General features: G+C 36.4%; 1 protein-coding gene across 1 annotated transcript; it reads right to left on the reverse strand.

Moving 5' to 3' along the window:
* Positions 1 to 367: 367 nt before the first annotated feature.
* LOC306851685 (beta-secretase 2-like) lies at positions 368 to 19,696 on the reverse strand. The gene is made up of 9 exons (XM_079388117.1): positions 19,154 to 19,696; positions 10,810 to 10,898; positions 10,239 to 10,455; positions 9,594 to 9,725; positions 5,473 to 5,607; positions 5,026 to 5,127; positions 4,743 to 4,892; positions 4,039 to 4,207; positions 368 to 2,855 (listed from the first exon to the last, which is right to left on the reverse strand). The coding sequence occupies exons 1-9, from the start codon at positions 19,427 to 19,429 to the stop codon at positions 2,614 to 2,616; spliced, it is 1,512 nt and encodes a 503-aa protein (XP_079244243.1). The 5' UTR covers positions 19,430 to 19,696; the 3' UTR covers positions 368 to 2,613.
* Between the last annotated feature and the right edge of the window lie 1,012 nt (positions 19,697 to 20,708).

Consider the following 20,708-nt stretch of genomic DNA (forward strand, 5'->3'; position numbering starts at 1 on the left):
TAACTCGGGGGAGAAGAATGGTTGAGTAAATTATGTTATTTTTGTTTTCTTCGTGCAAAAAGTATTCTCGTAGCGTCGCAAAACTGAAGTTGAGCCACTGATGTCACATGGACTGTTTTACCGATGTATTTACTACGTTTCTGGACCTGGGAACTTTTCAGTTGTGTTGCTGTCTATGGAGGGTCAGATAGCTCTCCGATTCCATCAAAAATATCTTAATTTGTGTTTCGAAGAAGAACGAAGGTCTTACGGGTTTGGAACGACATGAGGGTGAGTAATTAATGACAGAATTTTCATTTTGGGGTGAACTAACCCTTTAAGCCTTAGAATCTACTAGAAATGATTTAATCACGATTCCAGAACAAATCAAGTTTGACAAGTTTATTCACCAGGCAGGGCTACACATGTATATTAAAGAATTAAGAAATAAACAAAACATAAAAGCATAAAAATAGGTCAAAGATGCATACCTGGGAATACAAACTGCAAATGTGCAGGAGTTTTGGCTAAAGATTCTCTCCAGTCTTCTTTAAAAACCCACATTAGAGAAATTAGAAATTGAAGACAAATCTTCAGTCTGATCTGAGGGGTCAAATCTTATCTAGGGCTAAATGTCATTTTTAATAAAAGGTAGATATTACACAAGAAGGCACACCCTTAAAAACAGAGAAGAGTTCTCAAATTTTTTAAATCTTAAACATTTTTTAGATGTAAATTAAATGTTTTAAATCTAATGTTAAAAGAATTACATCGTTGTAGCAATCACACAAGCACATTTAAAATGCTACCAAACACGAAGGGGAAGAACAATGGGTCTCATTCACTAATAATTGCATAGTTATTCCTATTTATATGCACATTTGAACTTCTCACGAAAACGTTCCACTTAATTCACACCACAAATTTGTTCTTATCCTCTTTTATCTAATGTTAGTGTACTTGGAGTATTCAACATGAGCAGCTGCGCGCACAATTAGTCATTTGCATAAACCATGCCCAAACCATCTCTATATATGGGGCCTTACTCGCTACCTTTTCTTTACAGCCTTTAATCAAACATATGCCAGACATACTCTCGCAGATCCTTAAGCAATGTCAAGTGCGCAGTCCTCAAAAGCAGTTCAATCATGACAACTCTCGGAAGATTTTAGCATGGTGATGGATATGACAATGTATTTAGTCTTGTCGTAATAGATCTGCTACGCTGCTGCTGAATTGCTGCTTCTGTTGGTTATTGCTGTAGTTGTAGATTATTGCTGCTGCAAGCAAGTACAGGAACTTGCTACTGCCAATGCATATGGCGATACGGTGCTGTGAGTATTTAAGACATACTGCTGCTGCACAAATTGCATATAAAATAACCCGTAGCAGATCTACACAGGTGGAGCTGGGGAAGGTGGAGGGTTTCAGAGAAACTGAAAGCGCGCTGCAAAAATCTGTAGTGGATGCTAGCCAGCCATATACTGTAAATGCAAGGCAGTAAGCTCATTGGCTGCATATGTAACAAACCAATCAGGTTGTGCCAAGTCGTTTAACTCTCTGAATAGCATCAGTTACATTAACAACCCGTCAGCCTTCGCCATCTAGAGTTTCATGACTGAACTATACATTTTAAACACAATAAAAAACTTTATATAGACCCAGTTTACAGATCTCTTATTAGCCAACTGTACATACTGTATATGCCTGTATTATTATTCAGAGAAACCTTGCATTTTTTGGTGAATCATGATTTGTTTGTTGGGGTGAACTTTAAATGAAAGGAACAAGGAACTCTGTACAATGAAGTCTCCTGCAGTCGAAATGTGAAACTAGGTTTATTATTTTATTGGGCGTTGTTGATTTTCGGCGAAAGTTCCTGAATAAAGTTTACAGCAGAAAACTGCTTTATGAAGATCATAGACATAGTCCATTCAGCTTCTGTGCTACATTATTATTAAGTTTTTTGAAGCAATATCATATATATTTTTTATATTTGACCTCAACAGCATCCCTTCCCATTGCTTTTTCATTGTACTCTATATATGCAAGAGCAGCATTAATTTTCAATTTACAGGTTTGGAACAACTTGGGGAGAATTTTGGGCTGAATTATTCCTTTCAATGCACTGCTAAAAGGGACATCTAAAATGAAACCTCAACCTCTAGATAATAACAGTAAATAAACTTACTTCATTGAACCATGAACCTCATTTAGGCCCCAGAGAGACTTGCTGATTTCCAGTAGTTTTATTAACTCAATTATATTGAAGACTAAGAATAAAAAGAGCAGCATACTTTGGAGAAACATTGGAGCATCAACATCACCATTTACTCCAATGCCATATTTATACTAATATTTTGGCACATTTATTTAAAAAAAAAAAATTGAATCACATGTATAATCATGATTCCTTCATCGTTCAGTAGTTTTATCCTCTTCCTTGAAAGGTTCAGTCAACCGTAAATGTCCACAACTGTCAACAAATGTCCAAATCCCAGCATCTTCCAGACAATCAGGAATGTATGTAATCTCAGGAGCTCAGTGCAGTGCGTTCACCCCATCACCTGCTCTAGTTCCTTCAGCCCTGTTTTGCTGAGTTGGGGTCTCCTCGTCTTCAGTTGACGCCTGACGTCACTTGATGCGATGCCGCACCAGTGAGGATTCGTCTGTAATCTCGCCGTCTCTGTGCCGTCGGCAAGGCAGTATGAGCAAGATGAGGAGTACAATCAAAACCAAGGCACATATGCCCATCAGAGCGTACACGATCACCCACATCACCGGTTCCCTGAGAGGCACGCCACTGGTGCAGTCTGACGCTACGCCCTCAGCTAGGAATGGCCCAGCGATTTCTGCAAATGGCACACCACCGTTTTCTGTTGGAAAGACAGAAGAGGTATTTACTCTGATCCCAGACCGATCAAACTTAAATGACCTGAGGGCCAAATTTAGTAATGGTGGACAGTAACAGTATTTTTTTTACTATTGCTGTTAAGCACATTTTTCCAATACCTCTACTTTCTCTGATTGTTTTTATTTTGGTAAACTTCATTACATTCCAAAGCATAGTACCACTACATTTAATAGAAAAAGATTATTCCTCGTTATTTTGAAAGGAAGAAATCCCTCTGAGATGCAAGAACAATTCTTTGCAATGAACCCGTTCACTCATTGATTCATTCAGATTGATCTGACACCAGCAAATTTTGAGTCACTGACTCGGGATATCGTCAGAATTTTTGTTGATTATTGTAAATGAAAATCATATTTAGGTCATGACTGTCAGTTATTTTTGAACTAAATCTGCTGTAAATAGAGCCGTTTAAGCCCATTGAAATGCTTGAATATGGATGCATTTGTTGGTGTGGGTGTGTATGGGTTAGGCTATTTTGGGTAAAAAAATTAAAATAAATTCTTGCCCATGCCTATATAAGGCCAGTATGTTATCTCTTAAAAGGTACAGCCACCATATTTTGCCCCATGTGACGTCAGCACATATTTATAAATTTTTTAATGTCATGTAAGCATATTTTTACACACTTGTTTGCACACTTGAATTATCAATAACTTAAATTGACATTTGAGTATATTGTTCAATGTTTTGTTAATGTCTTTAAGTTCATGTGTTTAGTACACTGTAAAAAAAAGTTGAGCCAATTTAAAAGTTTAAGACAACCAGCTTCAGCAGATTTTTGAGTTCTCAACTTATTTTTTAGGAAATTTCTCCACTTTTTGTTGTATAAACTTAAAACAAGAAGTTGAGATCTTTGACGCCCCCCCCCTGCGTGTGTGTGTGTGTGTGTGTGTGTGTGTGTGTGCGTGCATCAATTAAAGCAGCGCATTAATATATAGAACGGTGATTAAACTGACTTGCAACTACCTGTGCATGAAACGGTTTTAATGCATACTGTACCTGCCAGCCAGTCAGAATGAAGTATTCAGAGAGACCATAGTGTAACTTCACGTATACACTATTGTACAGTGGTGACCGTTTCTATCAGAAACTATTTCAAAATTAGAATTTGAAATATTAATCTGCACACCCTTGAACCCACCTACCTGCACAAGCGCTAACAGCAAAGCCCACCCTCTTTTGTGCACGGTCAAAGATGACGTAGAAGCCCTCCATCACAGTGGCTCCAATGATGAGGCCATTTGCTGAAGGGGAGATTCCGAAACGGAAACAGTCCAATGTGCCGTCAATGTTGGTGACTGGCTGGACGTACAGCTGTGGAGACAAAATTTGGTGTCAAGGAAACAGCAAGTACTTACAATCCTGGTTTCTGGTAATTTTAAGAAATTTTGTAACATCATATCAAAAACCATAAAGGATATTATTAATTTAGAGCCTATGTACAATAGAGTGCAATATAGTGATGATGTATAAACTGTTCAAAAGAGAGCTACAATTTATTAAATCCCGAAGAGACAATGAATGACAAATATGCCAAAACCAAACCTGCTTGAAAAGAAAGTTTAATTTAGGTTTATTTTTATTTCAGGTGTAGTTTGGTTTAATTTACTACAACTAAATGAAAATTTGAAATATTACTGCGGCAACTAACTGAAATTTTAATTTTAGTAACTTCAACTGACAAAAATCAATTGAAAATATATACTTCAAAGCACATGTGTGACCTGCGGTTACAAAGTAAGGTTACAAAAATCAGGCAGTGCACGTACAGGACGTGCACATTATTCTGGTGACAAAATGCACTGTATTATGGTTAAACCCTAAGTAAACTGTGGGCATTATTCCTAACCTGTGGAAGAATGGTGATGCGAAAGGACTGGCTGGTGTTTGTCGCTCTGAGGTAGATTGAGATTTTCGGAAAAAACCTCCATGGTGATTCGCCTCTCATCCAACATGCAAGCTTGGTGCCATCAAAAAATCCCGCCGAGAAATCCTCAATCTGGCAGAGCAGGAGAGAACAGGGTTGCACACAATCAATTGTAACTAAGGAGTCATTTTGAAGACTGAGGCCCTTAAACATGCACAAGATTGCATATGTGAGGCAAGTTGTTTGCCAAAATGGAAGGTCATACCAGTGATGTTTGCATAATGGCCTCCACCACAGCACTAAACACATTTCCAGGAAGTCGCAGTAAAGTCGTCCCACTATCCACAATGGCTTTATCCGAGTTGTACTGAACGAAATGACCAAAGGGAGAGAAAGATCAGTCAAGGCCTCCATCAAACAAAAAAGCAATACCTGTTCTGCTCCTCTCAGGATTTCATAAACAAGATCACTGCATTCTTAGTAGTGATATTCTCAGCCGTATATCTTATTGAATGCTGGAATTACTCCACTGGCAGCCTTTAAAGGTACAATTTCAGCTCAGCCTCGGAGCAATTCCAGTCACGACTCTACTGTCCTCACAAGGTCAAATAACCATAGTGTTTTTAAACTAATCTAAAAGGATGGACTATATTTTCTGGTTGAATTAATAAATGCAAAAGTGCATATTTTTGAGCTGGGCTGTGTCATGTACCTCTTTGCAGTCTAGGTTTAAATTTTGGGCTCCAACTTCAAGCTTCAAGACTTCCACTTGATAGTACCATTCTTCTAGGACTGGTGTGTACCAAACTGAACCCCGGTACAAGGTGGGCTCAACTCCGCCCATGATCTGAAACACAACACAAAGACATCAACGCATGTAATCTGAGGCATATCAGCTTTCCTTTGCATATATTAAAAATCTTCCAAGATATTAACAATGAATTAAAATTAAGGCAAGACAATACAGGTTAACAGGGTTTTAAATTTTTACCAATAATTTCCTCTGTTGATTAGTCATAGTACATTAAGAACATTAAGTACATTGTTTTATATTACAAGATTTCTGAAATGTTATGTTGAAATATGCAAATTAGGTATTATTATGAGGTATTATTAAAATATGCACATTTGCATAAATTGAGAACAGAAATTTGAACAATGGATACATTTTTGTTTTAATTTGTTGACATATTAAAGTTTTTTTTTTTCTTCACTGAGGGGTTTTTTGATATTTACAGTGGCATGCAAAAAAAACATTTTGCAGAATCTGTGAAGATGTGAATAATTTTAACAAAATAAAAGAGATCATACAAAATGCATGTTATTTTTTATTTAGTACTGTCCTGACTAAGATATTTTACATAAAAGATGTTTACATATAGTCCACAACACAAAAAAATAGCTGAAATAATTAAAATAACCCCATTCAAAAGTTTGGGAACCATTGGTTCTTTGGGTGTGGTTATCTGGATGATCCAGGAATTAAGAGTCGGGTGAAAACTTTTTGAAGATCAAGGTAAATTGTATTTAATTTGTCTTCCGGGAAACATGTAAGTATCTTCTGTTGCTTCTGAAGGGCAGTACTAAATTGAAAACAATGATATTTCAACAAAATAAGAAAAATTTGGACATCTTCATCCTGTTCAAAAGTTTTCACCCCCCAGCTCTTGATGCATCGTGTTTCCTTCTGGAGCATCATGTGAATGTTTGAACCTTTTTTAATAGTTGTGTTTGAGTCCCTGAGTTGTCCTCAGGCTCAGTGTGAAAAGATGGACCTCAATATCATACAGTCACTGCTGGAAAGGGTTCAAATATGCAAATATGCTGGAAAATTGAAGAATCTGCAGGACATGGAGGATTTTTCTGAAGAACAGTGCTCAGTTTAATTGTTCAGAACAAACAAGGGACTCATGAACAACCATCACAAAACAAAACCAGCCGTAGATCATCCAAGTAACAGTATTAAGAACCAAGGGTTCACAAACTTTTGAATGGGGTTATTTTAATAATTTCAGCAATTTCTATTTATTTTTTTTGTCTTGTGGACTATATGTAAACATCTTTTATGTAAAATATCTTACTCAGGACAATACTAAATAAAAAATAACAAGCATTTTGTATGATCACTCTTATTTTGTTATAATTATTCACATTTTCACAGATTCTACAAGGGGTTCCCAAACTTTCACATGCCACTGTATATTTAGAAATTTTAAAAGTTTTGGAAGCATAATATACCAAAATCTCAAAAGTGACCAGTGTCAGTGACCAGTGTTTTTGTCTGTAGTGTCTTGCTTTAAATAATATATCTATTTCACACTATTGTGAAATTGATTAATTGATTGATTGATTGATTCATTCATTCATCTAGATAAACACTGTTTTCTACTTTTATTAGCTGTATTTAGTGTTTATGTTTTACTGCTGTCATCCTAATCAAAAATAAAAGTCGTAGTTCTTTGTATAAATATTTAAAAAATATTTTCTTTATTATTAATTTAATCAATTAATCAATCAGATTTTTTTTTTACTTACAATACAATGGCTCATCTACCTATTTTTCCTTAGCTTATGTCTAAGAATATCAGATCATGCAAAAAAAATAAAAAAATAAAAAATAAAATAAAATGGACTTTCTGGAGCTTCTGACTTCTGCAAATAGCATCCAATTAAGAGGCTAGTCAAATATTTCCAAAAGACTTTGGACATTGTTCAGCGGTGGACACAGGACACACCCCTCCCCACCGTGCTTCCCATCTGCTCCTCTCTGCGGGACACGTGGCCGCCTCTTCTTCCAGCGCTCCCGTATTGCTAACAGAATGTGCCAGCAGCAGGGGGCTCACTTTAGCTTAATTAGCTTCTCGCTAACGAGACACGTCATCCTATACGTGGATGCGGAGGTGTGAGACGCAGAGACGCGCTGAGCTATTATGTTTCTTGAGTAGTGCTGAGAAACCCAATCTCATCTGTCCTTGAGAGGTGTTAACTGATCTGATTTATGAAAGCTGGAAGCCTGAACGCTACCTACGGTAGCAACTCATACGGTTAAACCCCAGTTTAATAACCTGAGACTCCTGTCTCAAATCTTTCACTAGGGGCCAATTGTGATCAGAGTCTCAGATTTTGTAGACTATGGGTCTAGCCACTTTGCTTCAACTTATGAACAATAGCCATTCATATACAGTGTTGGGGGTAACGCATTACAAGTAACACGAGTTGCGTAATCAGATTACTTTTTTCAAGTAACTACTAAAGTAACGCATTACTTTTCAATTAACAAGAAAATATCTGAGTTTCTTTTTCAAATAAGTAACGCAAGTTACTTTGCTTTCCTATTTATTCACTGACAACTTTCCTGTCCTCGTGTTAAAGAGAAATTGGGAGTAAGTGTAGAGGCAGAGGCATTTTCTTCAGCCTGAGGCTTATTAATTTCGCTCTTTGTGTGAAAGGGCCTTTACAGTTGCCAAAAATATAACTTTTGGGTTTTCTGTTATTAAAAATAAATAAGCGAGCCCAGCCCAGATGATGCAAAAGTAACAATGCATTAATTTCCATAAAAAGTAACTAACGCAGTTTGTTAGTTTTTTTATAGAGTAACGCAATATTGTAATGCATTACTTTTAAAAGTAACTTTCCCCAACACTGTTCATATATACCTTGTCTTCTAACCAGAGTTTTGTATTTAAATACTGAAACAGATCCTACAATTACTGTGTGTGTGTGTGTGTGGAAGGCCTTGGTCTTTCAAACACATTAAAATGCACAATTTACATTATTCCTTATTTCCATGTAATGCAGGCATTCTTAAACTTTTTGACATCTGGACCTCTTTCACCTAATATATTTACTTGAAGTACCCCTCATATTTTAAAATGAATATTGTAATAATTAAGTATTATATTTGCATGTTCGCAGTTCTCTGACACTGGTTAATGGTCATATGACATGCAGGCAAAGAAATAAAATGTTTCATGTTTTTAATAAGTGTTTTATTTTTTATTGATGTTAGTGATTTATTTTATTTTTATTTTATTTAATTACTTAGTATTTTTTATATCAATATGGTACAAGATTATGTTATTGAAACAATGTGATGAGAAAATTAATCTAAAAGTAATTAAAAAGTAGTCTGATTACTGTGTACTGTCATGGATTATGTTACTACAGTTTTTGTCATGTAATTTGAAATCAGTAACTGACTTCAATTTGTAAGTACTCTATCCAGCATTGTGTGTGTGTGTGTGTGTGTGTGTGTATTATATATGTATATTATATTCCAGGAAGAACCAGTTATTGGTTAAAAAAAATCTACTTTTTTCACTATTGTGTCTCTGTAAAATTGTTCATAGAGTCTGTTGCATCATTGTTTTAAAACATGATATATTCAGTTAAATATTGTGGAACCCTCTATAATAATAATGTATTTCTAATAAACCTCTACCTAAACACCATGTAAACAAACTAAAAGTAAGTGCTATAGAAGTTTTCTGGATTTTTTTTAACTGAACAAAGACACTAACAATTTTTTTTATAGATATAATGATTTACGTTGACTTTTCAAATAAAATGTTTTTTTGGACTGAATTAATAACTATTAATACAAATACTTAATTTTTGGAACTAAGCTTGACAAATCATTATAAACAAAACAACTTTTTCAAACATCTGCCATGAAAAGTATTACCTAGAGGTCCTGTATAGAATACATAATAGTTTTCATGTTAACACGATCAGAGTTGTGTACACACTAAAGCACTAAATTGGATTAATTTTTAACTCATTTAGATTGTATATTTTTGTAGTTCGGTGCAAGACTACTGGTTTGGTACACACCAGGCTGCCATCTGCTGGGTCTTCTGTAGTGCTGGCAGAGACTCCTGCTCCACACATCTGGAGAGAAAACACATCTGGAATGCCAGTCTGCCTCACAACAGAGTTGAAGAAGGGCTCCACTGATGGGTCAGGCTGGGAGGAGAAAAATACACAATTCATCTTAAGGAATTTGAAACCAATTTTTAAATATGTATTTTCAAATAATATAATACTAACGCCTAAACATAGTACAAATCAATATTTGCATTGAGTATTTATTAACAATTGAGAAAAAAAGATAAGCCAAAGAAAAGACAAGGAACAGATGAGAAAAAATATGCTCTCATAAATGTAAAAAAAAAAGGTCCCTAAAAGAGAAGAAATGTTTTTGATACTATTGTACAGTAATATATTAAAAATGTACCATGGCACTAATCATTTACCATGGTACGTTATCCATTACTTTCTGAAACATGGCTCTTAGTAATAGCAAATATATATTGATCTTTGCAGATAAAAGCGCTGCTGTTTGAGGATCTAAGCCACACCTTTGTGACACCAAAATTTAACATGTGACAACTATAGCTGAGCCAAAACAAACAGTAGCACCCTTCCCTAAAATAACACACCTTTTCTCAATAACACACCTATATAACATGCACTTACCCGAGCCAGTAGAGGATATGCAAGTCCAAGAATTCCCTGCCAGTTGATTCCAGGCAGAAAGAAGCCTTCTGAGGTGAGGATTGCGGCTATGTTGATGGTGATTGTGCCACTGGGCCCTTGAGGAATGGTGATGCGGTCAGTTCCCAGCTCCCCTTCCCATTCTCCCTGTGTGTATTTTACTGCAACTCCCCTCCCGGAGCTCTGATATGTACTGGAACTGAGCAAATCATCATGACATTGATTCATCACTAATGCACTGCTGAACTTACAAACATCACTCACTGACACACATTAAAAAACTGGAATATAATGAATGTCATTTTTTTCTGGATGCTGTTATAAAAGAATGTGATGTAGTGGTAATGTGCATTTGATGTTACAGTGCTCTGTTGTAGTAGAATGTGATGTAGGGATGTGATCTTGCAATGCTTTGTTATAGTAGTGGGATTTAAGAATTTTATCTTACAATGCTCTGTTACAGTAGTGTATGATGTAACTAAAGATGTAGTGTAGGGATGTGATATTACAGTGCCCTGTTATAGTAGTGTGTGAGGCAGGGATGTGATCTTACAGTGCTTTGTTATAGTAGTGTGTAATGTAGGGATGTGCTGCTGCAGCTACAGCAAAGTTGCTGCTTCCAGTATCAACCAGGATGTTCAACTGAAAAGACAGAAAACAATGGCGTCATTTTCTAACAGTGGGGAAAAAAGTATTTGATCCCCTGCTGATTTTGTACGTTTGCCCACTGACAAAGAAATGATCAGTCTATAATTTGAATGGTAGGTTTATTTGAACAGTGAGAGACAGAATAACAAAAAAAAAAAAACATTTCAAAAAGTTATAAATTGATTTCCATTTTAATGAGAGAATTAAGTATTTGACTCCTTCGCAAAACATGACTTAGTACTTGTGGCAAAACCCTTGTTGGCAATCACAGAGGTCAGACGTTTCTTGTAGTTGGCCACCAGGTTTGCACACATCTCAGGAGGGATTTTATCCCACTCCTCTTTGCAGATCCTCTCCAAGTCATTAAGTTTTCGAGGCTGGCGTTTGGCAACTCGAACCTTCAGATTTTATATGGGATTAAGGTCTGGAGACTGGCTAGGCCATGTGTTTTGGGTCATTGTCATGCTGGAATACTCATCCACGACCCATTTTCAATGCCCTGGCCCTGACGATACATACGGAGACTTACAGTTTTTCAAGGGAGATTGAAAGTTATTTTGCGTTTCTTCCATTTGCGAACAATCACACCAACTGTTGTCCCATTCTCCCCAAGCAGCTTGGCGATGGTCTTGTAGCCCATTCCAGCCTTGTGTAAATCTACAATCTTGTCCCTGACATCTTTGACTCTTTGGTCTTGGCCATGGTGGACAGTTTGGAATCTGATTGATTGATTGATTGCTTCTGTGGACAGGTTGTCTTTTATACAGTTAACAAAATGAGATTAGGAGCACTCCCTTTAAGAGAGTGCTCCTAATCTCAGCTCCTTACCTGTGTAAAAGACACCTGGGAGCCAGAAATCTAGCTGAGTGATAGGGGATCAAATACTTATTTGACTCATTAAAATGCAAATGTTTTTGTTGTTATTCTGTATTTCACCGTTCAAATAAACCTACCATTAAAATTATAGACTGATCATTTCTTTGTCAGTGGGCAAACGTACAAAATCAGCAGGGGATCAAATATTTTTTTCCCCCACTATATGTATTAACATACAGTCAAGTCCATAAATATTGGGACATCGACACAATTCTAACATTTTTGGCCCTATACACCACCACAATGGATTTCAAATGAAACAAACAAGATGTGCTTTAACTGCAGACTGTCAGCTTTAATGTGAGGGTATTTACATCCAAATCAGGTGAACGGTGTAGGAATTACAACAGTTTGCATATGTGCCTCCCACTTGTTAAGGGACCAAAAGTAATGGGACAGAATAATAATCATAAATCAAACTTTCACTTTTTAATACTTGGTTGCAAATCCTTTGCAGTCAATTACAGCCTGAAGTCTGGAATGCATAGACATCACCAGACGCTGGGTTTCATCCCTGGTGATGCTCTGCCAGGCCTCTACTGTAACCGTCTTCAGTTCCTGCTTGTTCTTGGGGCATTTTCCCTTCAGTTTTGTCTTCAGCAAGTGAAATGCATGCTCAATCGGATTCAGGTCAGGTGATTGACTTGGCCATTGCATAAGTCCACTTCTTCTCTTTGGTTGCTTTTGCAGTATGCTTTGGGTCATTGTCCATCTGCACTGTGAAGCGCCGTCCAGTGAGTTCTGAAGCATTTGGCTGAATATGAGCAGATAATATTGCCCGAAACACTTCAGAATTCATCCTGCTGCTTTTGTCAGCAGTCACATCATCAATAAATACAAGAGAACCAGTTCCACTGGCAGCCATACATGCCCACGCCATGACACTACCACCACCATGCTTCACTGATGAGGTGGTATGCTTAGGATCACGAGCAGTTCCTTTCCTTCTCCATACTCTTCTCTTCCCATCACTCTGGTACAAGTTGATCTTGCTCTCATCTGTCCATAGGATGTTGTTCCAGAATTGTGAAGGCTTTTTTAGATGTCGTTTGGGAAACTCTAATCTGGCCTTCCTGTTTTTGAGGCTCACCAATGGTTTACATCTTGTGGTGAACCCTCTGTATTCACTCTGGTGAAGTCTTCTCTTGATTGTTGACTTTGACACACATACACCTACCTCCTGGAGAGTGTTCTTGATCTGGCCAACTGTTGTGAAGGGTGTTTTCTTCACCAGGGAAAGAATTCTTCGGTCATCCACCACAGTTGTTTTCCGTGGACTTCCGGGTCTTTTGGTGTTGCTGAGCTCACCGGTGCGTTCCTTCTTTTTAAGAATGTTCCAAACAGTTGGTTTGGCCACGCCTAATGTTTTTGCTATCTCTCAAATGGGTTTGTTTTGTTTTTTCAGCCTAATGATGGCTTACTTCACTGATAGTGACAGCTCTTTGGATCTCATCTGTTAAAATCTTCAAGGACTCTAAACACCTCATTACTTTTGGTCCCTTAACAAGTGGGAGGCACATATGGAAACTGTTGTAATTCCTACACCGTTCACCTGATTTGGATGTAAATACCCTCAAATTAAAGCTGACAGTCTGCAGTTAAAGCACATCTTGTTTGTTTCATTTGAAATCCATTGTGGTGGTGTATAGAGCCAAAAATGTTAGAATTGTGTCGATGTCCCAATATTTATGGACCTGACTGTATATCACTGAATGGTGGGTCATTTTTTATGCATTAGCTGGAAATAGTTTCAGAGGAATACTCTGCATTAAATACAGCTTATGATCATCTGTGACATGCTGTTGATTACAAAATAAAATAAACAACATCCCTCAGCTACAATAAATAAATAAATAAAAATGACATTTACAGTTATGTACTTTTAATGGAAGTCAAAAGGTCAAATGCTGGAGGTTTAAAGCAGAAATGTCTAGCTCCTGTACCAATTGTCAAAATTATTTGCACCGCTTCATTAGGAGGACACGTTTTTTGGTTACACATTAGCAATGTAATTCCTGTAGGTAGAGTTCTCTCCATGCAAGTATGTTTACGTCACATCATGTAACATATAAATTTACTGGGTATATCAATAGCAATAATAGCTTACAGTCTTCTGGGAAGGTCATTAACTAGATGTTAAAACATTTTGTGATTTGGTCCCATTTCAGTTGATCCTGAATGTATTAAACGGGGTTCAGCTCCATGCTTTTTTGCAGGCCCGTCAGGTTTTTCCAGACTCACGTGCACAGAGGTATTGTCATGCTGGAACAGAAAAAGGCCCTTCCCAAGCTGCTGCAATACAGTTGTAAGCACCGGGATCTCTAGAATGTCATTTTATGCTGTAGCATTAAAAAACTGATTTCACAGAAGTAACAATGTGTTTCCTCATAGTTTTGCCCATATTGTGTATGTTCAATTATACGGAAATAAAACAACCACTACATGCACTTCTAAAGCCACTTTTTGTATGCCACAAAGTTTTTTTAAATGTCACATAAATGCCTTGGAATTTTTCTCAGCAAATATTGATATAAGTGATCAATTATGATTAATTTGATTAATTAGTATATCATGCAATTAATTTGATTTTGAATTTGAATAAAAAAAGAAAGTAATGTCACAGAATAAATAAATAAATGTGTAATATATCTGAAATATGACTAAACATAAGAACAGCAACAACAACAATAGTATAAATAATAATAATAATATATTATAACAGAATTATAACAGCAAAAAAAAAAAAATACTATTAGCATACAAATATTTAATTGCACCGACATGTAGCGCCGTTGCGCTTCGGGCGTCCCGAGTTTGAGTCCCGGCTCACGGACCTTTCCCGATCCCAACCCCCTCAAACACTTCACTTCCTCCTGTCCTATCTAAACAAAAAGGCATAAAACTCCAAAACCAATGAATCTTAGCTTAGGGTAAAATAAAAATTGAAAATCACAAATTTTCAGAGCACCCAAAAGTATGTGCAAACAACTATATGGTATTGTTTTAGATTATTTATAATATTTTTTATACCTAAATGTCAACCACCTAAATGCCATCAAACCCTGCTGGCACAGAGCCCTCCAATTTAGCCTTTCCACACATATGTTTCTGTTTGCCAGGCGCTTGTGAGGCAGTCACGGCAGTTGGAATAATGTTGTTGGAGCACTGGTTCAACGAGGGGGAACTAATGAGATAACAGAGCTGTGCCATCTCACCCAGTTGCCAAAGAGGCCATTATGGGCATTCCTCATTGTTAACGCCATCATAATATACACACAGATCTGCTCCACTGCACTGATCCTAAAAGCTTAATCTAAAAACACTTAAACTCTTAAACCCAGGAACGCATTTTTATGCCGTGTTTGAATTAAACATTATCTTGAGTTGTTATTAAGTAATGATTTTTATATCTCTTTTCAGGAGGAGAAAAAGTGAGAAAGATTTTAAACCCTACTTTGCATGAAATATCTATAAAAATGTAATGAGTCAAAAAGGAAATCATGGTTTATATTATCAGTTTGTTCATCATTACAAGGATGTGTAAGGTCAAGTCAAGCACAATGCATTCCACATACTGTATCCCATATACAGTACCCAGTGCTCTGTTGTAACAGCAAATGCAATAGGAAAATCCAGTTATGCATACAGGAAATTTGCGCATTATCCACACATCACCACTGATAATGATCGGCTATTTATACAGGAGAAGGCAAACGCTTTCCTTGAAGTATATTTTAGCATACTTCTAATGGAAATAGTGTACTTAATATACTAAATTTAATGTTTTCGGACATTATTTACAGAATTACTTATATATATATATATATACATACACATACTTTTAAAGTGTACTACCAAAAGTATACTGATGGTAAATTAAAACACATTTCAAGGTCAACTTTATTGAAACTTGTATGTCATATATTTGAATATATTTCTAATACATTTGTAATGAGGCAGTTGCAAGTTAGGAGATTTAAAATAGCCTATATTAACTTTAAACGTAATATCGAACAATACACTACAGTTAAATATAATTAAGTATATATTACATGTGCTTTATGTTAATCAACACATTAAAATAAGCTTACTTACACAAAAAAAAAAAAAAAAAAAAAATCTCTTTACCTTTTTATAATCTGAATACCTTTATTTTATTAATATTTTATTATCTGCAAATACAGTTTTTAATATATATATATATATATATATATATATATATATATATATATATAAATTTGTATTGAATGTGCACTTGTAGTGTACTTCAAATTTATATATATATAAAAAAAAAATTGAAGTACACTACAAGTGCACATGCAATACATTTAAGCACACATCTTTTTTCACAAGGGTTAAATATTACAAATTATGGTTATTCACATTAACACGTAAACTGATTAGAACAAGCAGTGGTTAATAACATGTCTGCTTTGTAAAGTGTTGCAGAAATAGAATGAACAGTATGTTTTTCCAAGCATAAACAGAATGAGTAGTATTTATTCCAAGCATCCTTGTTTTTGTAGGGTGTGAAAGAAATTCAAGAGGAATAATCTTCTTATTGTTTTTAACTAGAGACCTTTCCAAATAAGTTGCCAGTTATTGTGTATAATTCCTCATTCCTTGCCGGCTTTAACTAAAGACAATTATTAAGTACGAATTTTCAGACAAACAGCACAAAGTACAACCGCTGTTTCCCACACGACTACAATCGCAGTCTTCAGTGGAGAAAGGCAGAAAGTGTTTGTGGTTATTCAATTAAAAATCACTGTGCAAATTATCATTGCTATTGTAGTTTTTTTTTTTAACCAATGTAAAATTGCTCATAAAACCAACAGTAACAGTAATGCTTGCCTTGCCACTACTAAGTTTGGAGGATAAATTAAGGACACTTTCTTCACTTTGGCAACGTTCCTGCCACTTCCTGTCTGGTATGAAATATCCAGCCATGCCACAGCCATGACTACTACTGGCTACTTCCAGTAAACATGAAGTCTGTCCGCAACAGGGCCCTGGCACACACATACTCCCTTTGGTTCCAAGAATCTGGCCCCTTCCCTGTGCTTGTCTCTCTCTGTACTCCTCACTGCGCTCCCATGGCTCCTCTACTGGTGAAGCGGGCTCTAATCACCCCAATCGAGGTGGCTTAGCTAATTGGCAGGCGCTCTGTCACTGGGAACGCATCTGCTACCTGTTTGTACCAATTAGCAGATGTGAGCCACTCCAGTCCGACGCCTCCGCACATACGACAGATTCCGCAATTAGTGGCTCGTTTAGAAAGAGAGCTTCAATTAACATGAGTACCCTTAATTACATATTCGCAGAGGATGCGGGAAGATCCTGGCCTCTCGCAGTTCACCTTACTCATTCAATTGTGATGAGATGAGAGAATAAACATGATGTTCAATGACACTGCAGATTTCATTATAATATTTCCAGAGAGACACGCCACGTGATGAATTATGATCACTTACATTCAAGCTTGATTTTCTAAAGAGAGAGAAATGCAATTACAGTTATAGCAGGGGTTTAAAATACTTCTACCTGAAAATGTAATGCATCCATTTTTAAACAGAATTTAGGAAGCGGTGTTTGCATTGGTTGAACCCTTCATTTTTAGCATTAGGGAGTTCAACAACTGAAAAGAAAACTGAAACAAAAAAACTTTAATATTTTTGGAGAAATGTCAAGGTGATGCAACTGACTTGAAAACATGATAAAATAAAAAGCCTCATTAAAAGAATGAAATTCTAGTAGTATGGCATAATCTTTTATATTAGTTCTTTAAAAATATTTGCACTGCTTTGATTATTAGGCTAATATTTGAAAAAATGTTGTGTACCAAATCAAAATCATGTAGTGCAACCAACATGCAGACAAGGTCAATTGGTTAGATAAGGTTGTAAAATATCATGTTGTGCAAAGTGTAGGCCTAATTAATTATTGGTACAAGCTATTTTGAATCATAATCACCATTATCTGTATCAATCTCAAAGTTATTTTTTATCTGTATTCAACTAAAACTGGAAGTGGGCTATGCTTAAACCAGAAGTTATTCGAATTCGATGAGAAGCTCATTGTAAATGTAATTCTGTACTGTTTTGAATGTACAGATATGCCTTGTATAACTCATACAAAGATTAACTGCTTCTTTCGACATACCTTCTGATGTTCATTCATGTTTATTTCATGCTACAACTAGTAGTAAAGAGGAATGTAACAACGATCTCTCAGTTGTATCACTAATATTGTGCTTTCCCTGCTGTTATCCAGAAATCACGAGGAGTGACAATGTAGGCTGAATATTTTTTTCTATTATTTTGGTAGAATTTGTTAGTCAGGTTAGACTGCATTTTTAACCATTTTGTGAAAATAAATGGCGCTGTGCCGTACAGCTGAATCAGTAGATTGTGAGATTCACTTCAACTGTTCTACCATCTACACATACACGGCATGTTTTTATTTAAATACATCTCAAATTAATTAAACACTTGGAGGTTTGCAGGGTTTTTGATAAGAAAGAGAAATTAATAACAGCAATACAAACTGACTATAAAGCCAAGTGGACACACGCGTCTGCTTCAGGCCCTAATCTGAGTCAGCTGCTCTCATTGAGGGGCCCGCTGTCATGTGAACCCATGTGAGTTGGCTCTAACATATTCTCAGTACAAAGATCAAGGGCTCTTCGGTCTCCATCCTGCGCCCAAGGCATCTCATAGAGACTTTCACATCACATGCTTCTTGAACTGATATTCTCTTAAAAGCTGAAACGCTGCTTTGAGATCAGCCTTAGCCTACAGTACCCATCTACTCTGATGTTTAACAGCTGATCAGAAATCAGCTGAGTTTTAAACAAGACCGTGAAGGGCAAACCATATGAAAACTGTTGAAACAGATATAGTGGCCTTAAATGTATGTGGACGCTTAAGGCACAGTTACGAATGTCTGAATGTCATTTCATTATAAAACATCACACATCTAACTTGACTCTAACTGGTCCCAGTAATTTTATTGGACGCATGAGAGGTCATTAGTGGACATACTTCACTAATGTCTGACAAACAGAGCAGTACATGTAAAATTTTTTTTTTTTTTTTTTTTGTAAGTGTGCTTCTGCTATCTCTCTGTAAAACAAATAATGGCTGATTTGATGTTCGTTTATATAATGCAACGACATTCAGACTTATATGTCCAGATACTTTAAAGGCCACCGTATAATAATGCAGAATCTAGTTTAAATAGGCTTATTTAACAGTTTCGAGGTAACATTAACCGGAGACAGTAACAAAATTAATAAATGCTCCGTTTCAAAACATCATGTACAAAAGGAAAAATGATAGAAAAGATATCAAAATGTTGAAAAAATGACATACCGTTTGTCCCGGAGTCCCAATGACCATCTGCATGTAATATCCCCGACCAGAGTCTCCTCTTAAATTATTGATCATGTCCAGAAAGTCGACAATCCCAGCTGGATCCGATGCCAGGGAAAGTCCACTCTCCACTGCGCTGTGTTTTTTTCTCAAAGGCCTGAGGTCCAGCTGCACAGACGCGTTGAAGTTCCCCGCAAACATTTTTAAAGGTATTTTAATCACTGAACGAGACGTCCAGAAGGAAAGAGAAAGTAGCAGAAGCCCGTAGAGCAGCATCTCGCCAAACTTGATGTTGACCAGACAGACAACACTCAGCTTCGCTTCAAAGTGCAGAACTCTGTCACTGATAGCTCCATTCTCATTATTAGTTATGGGAATAATCTTCGGCAGAGAGTATGTGAACCAGACAGATGCCGCAGGGATATAAAGTAGGTTATGTGTGTAATGTGTTCAATCCATAACTTCCTGAAGGAGCATATGACGGATATGACGAGCATATCCAAACATTCCAGCGTGTAGGCGCGGAGGGAAAAACTACTGGATTGTGTCTCAAAAGCTTCTCACATTATCACAGTTTATTCCCTATAGTTTCGAAAATGTTAATAAATACTTTGACAAGAACTCAGAGTTAAACTGTGTCAGAACAAATTCATCTTTATGTCAGATAACTGTGTAATATGAATTAGGTTGAATCTGTCAAATTTAAGCAAATACCAATTTTGGTCAACCAGTTAGCAAGCAATGCTTCATTTTGTCCAGTCTGTGGTGTAAAAAGGTTGTATTAGCAATTCAAAGATAAATAAATAAATGTCAGGTCAGTGTCTGAATAATTTTGGTCCCAAATTTATCAATTTTTCTGGTAGTCCACTTTATGGAGAATTTTTGAGTATAATGTCACAGCTTACTTTATTTTGCTATCCTCACTTACATAAATAAACTATAGCGTCCTGCACCCACTAGTAAAAAAAATCATATCTGGTGTCTGAATAAATTTTGGCTGGTTTGGCTGTGTGTGTAAAGGCTGCAGGAACAGTAGGCCTATTATATCCATAATTGTGACCCTGGACCACAAAACCAATCTTATGGTATATTTATAGCAATAGTCAACAATACACTTGTATGAGTCAAAATTATAGATTTTTCTTTTATGCCAAAAATCATTAGGATATTAAGTAAAGATCATGTTCCATGAAGATATTTAGTAAATTTCCTACCATAAATATATCAAAACTTAATTTTTGATTAGTAATATGCATTGCTAAGAACTTCATTTGAACAACTTTAAAGGCGATTTTCACAATATTTAGATTTTTTTTTGCATCCTCAGATTCCAGATTTTCAAATAGTTGTATCTCAGCCAAATATTGTCCGATCCTAACAAACCATACATCAGTGGAAAGCTTCAGATCATTTATAAATCTTAATTTCGATAAATGGACCCTTATGACTGTTTTTGTGGTCCAGGGTCACAATTCTCCTTACATTCAGCCTATTGTCTTGCAGTACCATTGATAGTCAGATGAGGGCATAGTTTACCGCTCCCCCACCGGACCCC

The sequence above is a fragment of the Barbus barbus genome (genome assembly GCF_936440315.1).
Source record: "Barbus barbus genome assembly, chromosome: 31".
NCBI classification, from domain to species: Eukaryota; Metazoa; Chordata; class Actinopteri; order Cypriniformes; family Cyprinidae; genus Barbus; species Barbus barbus.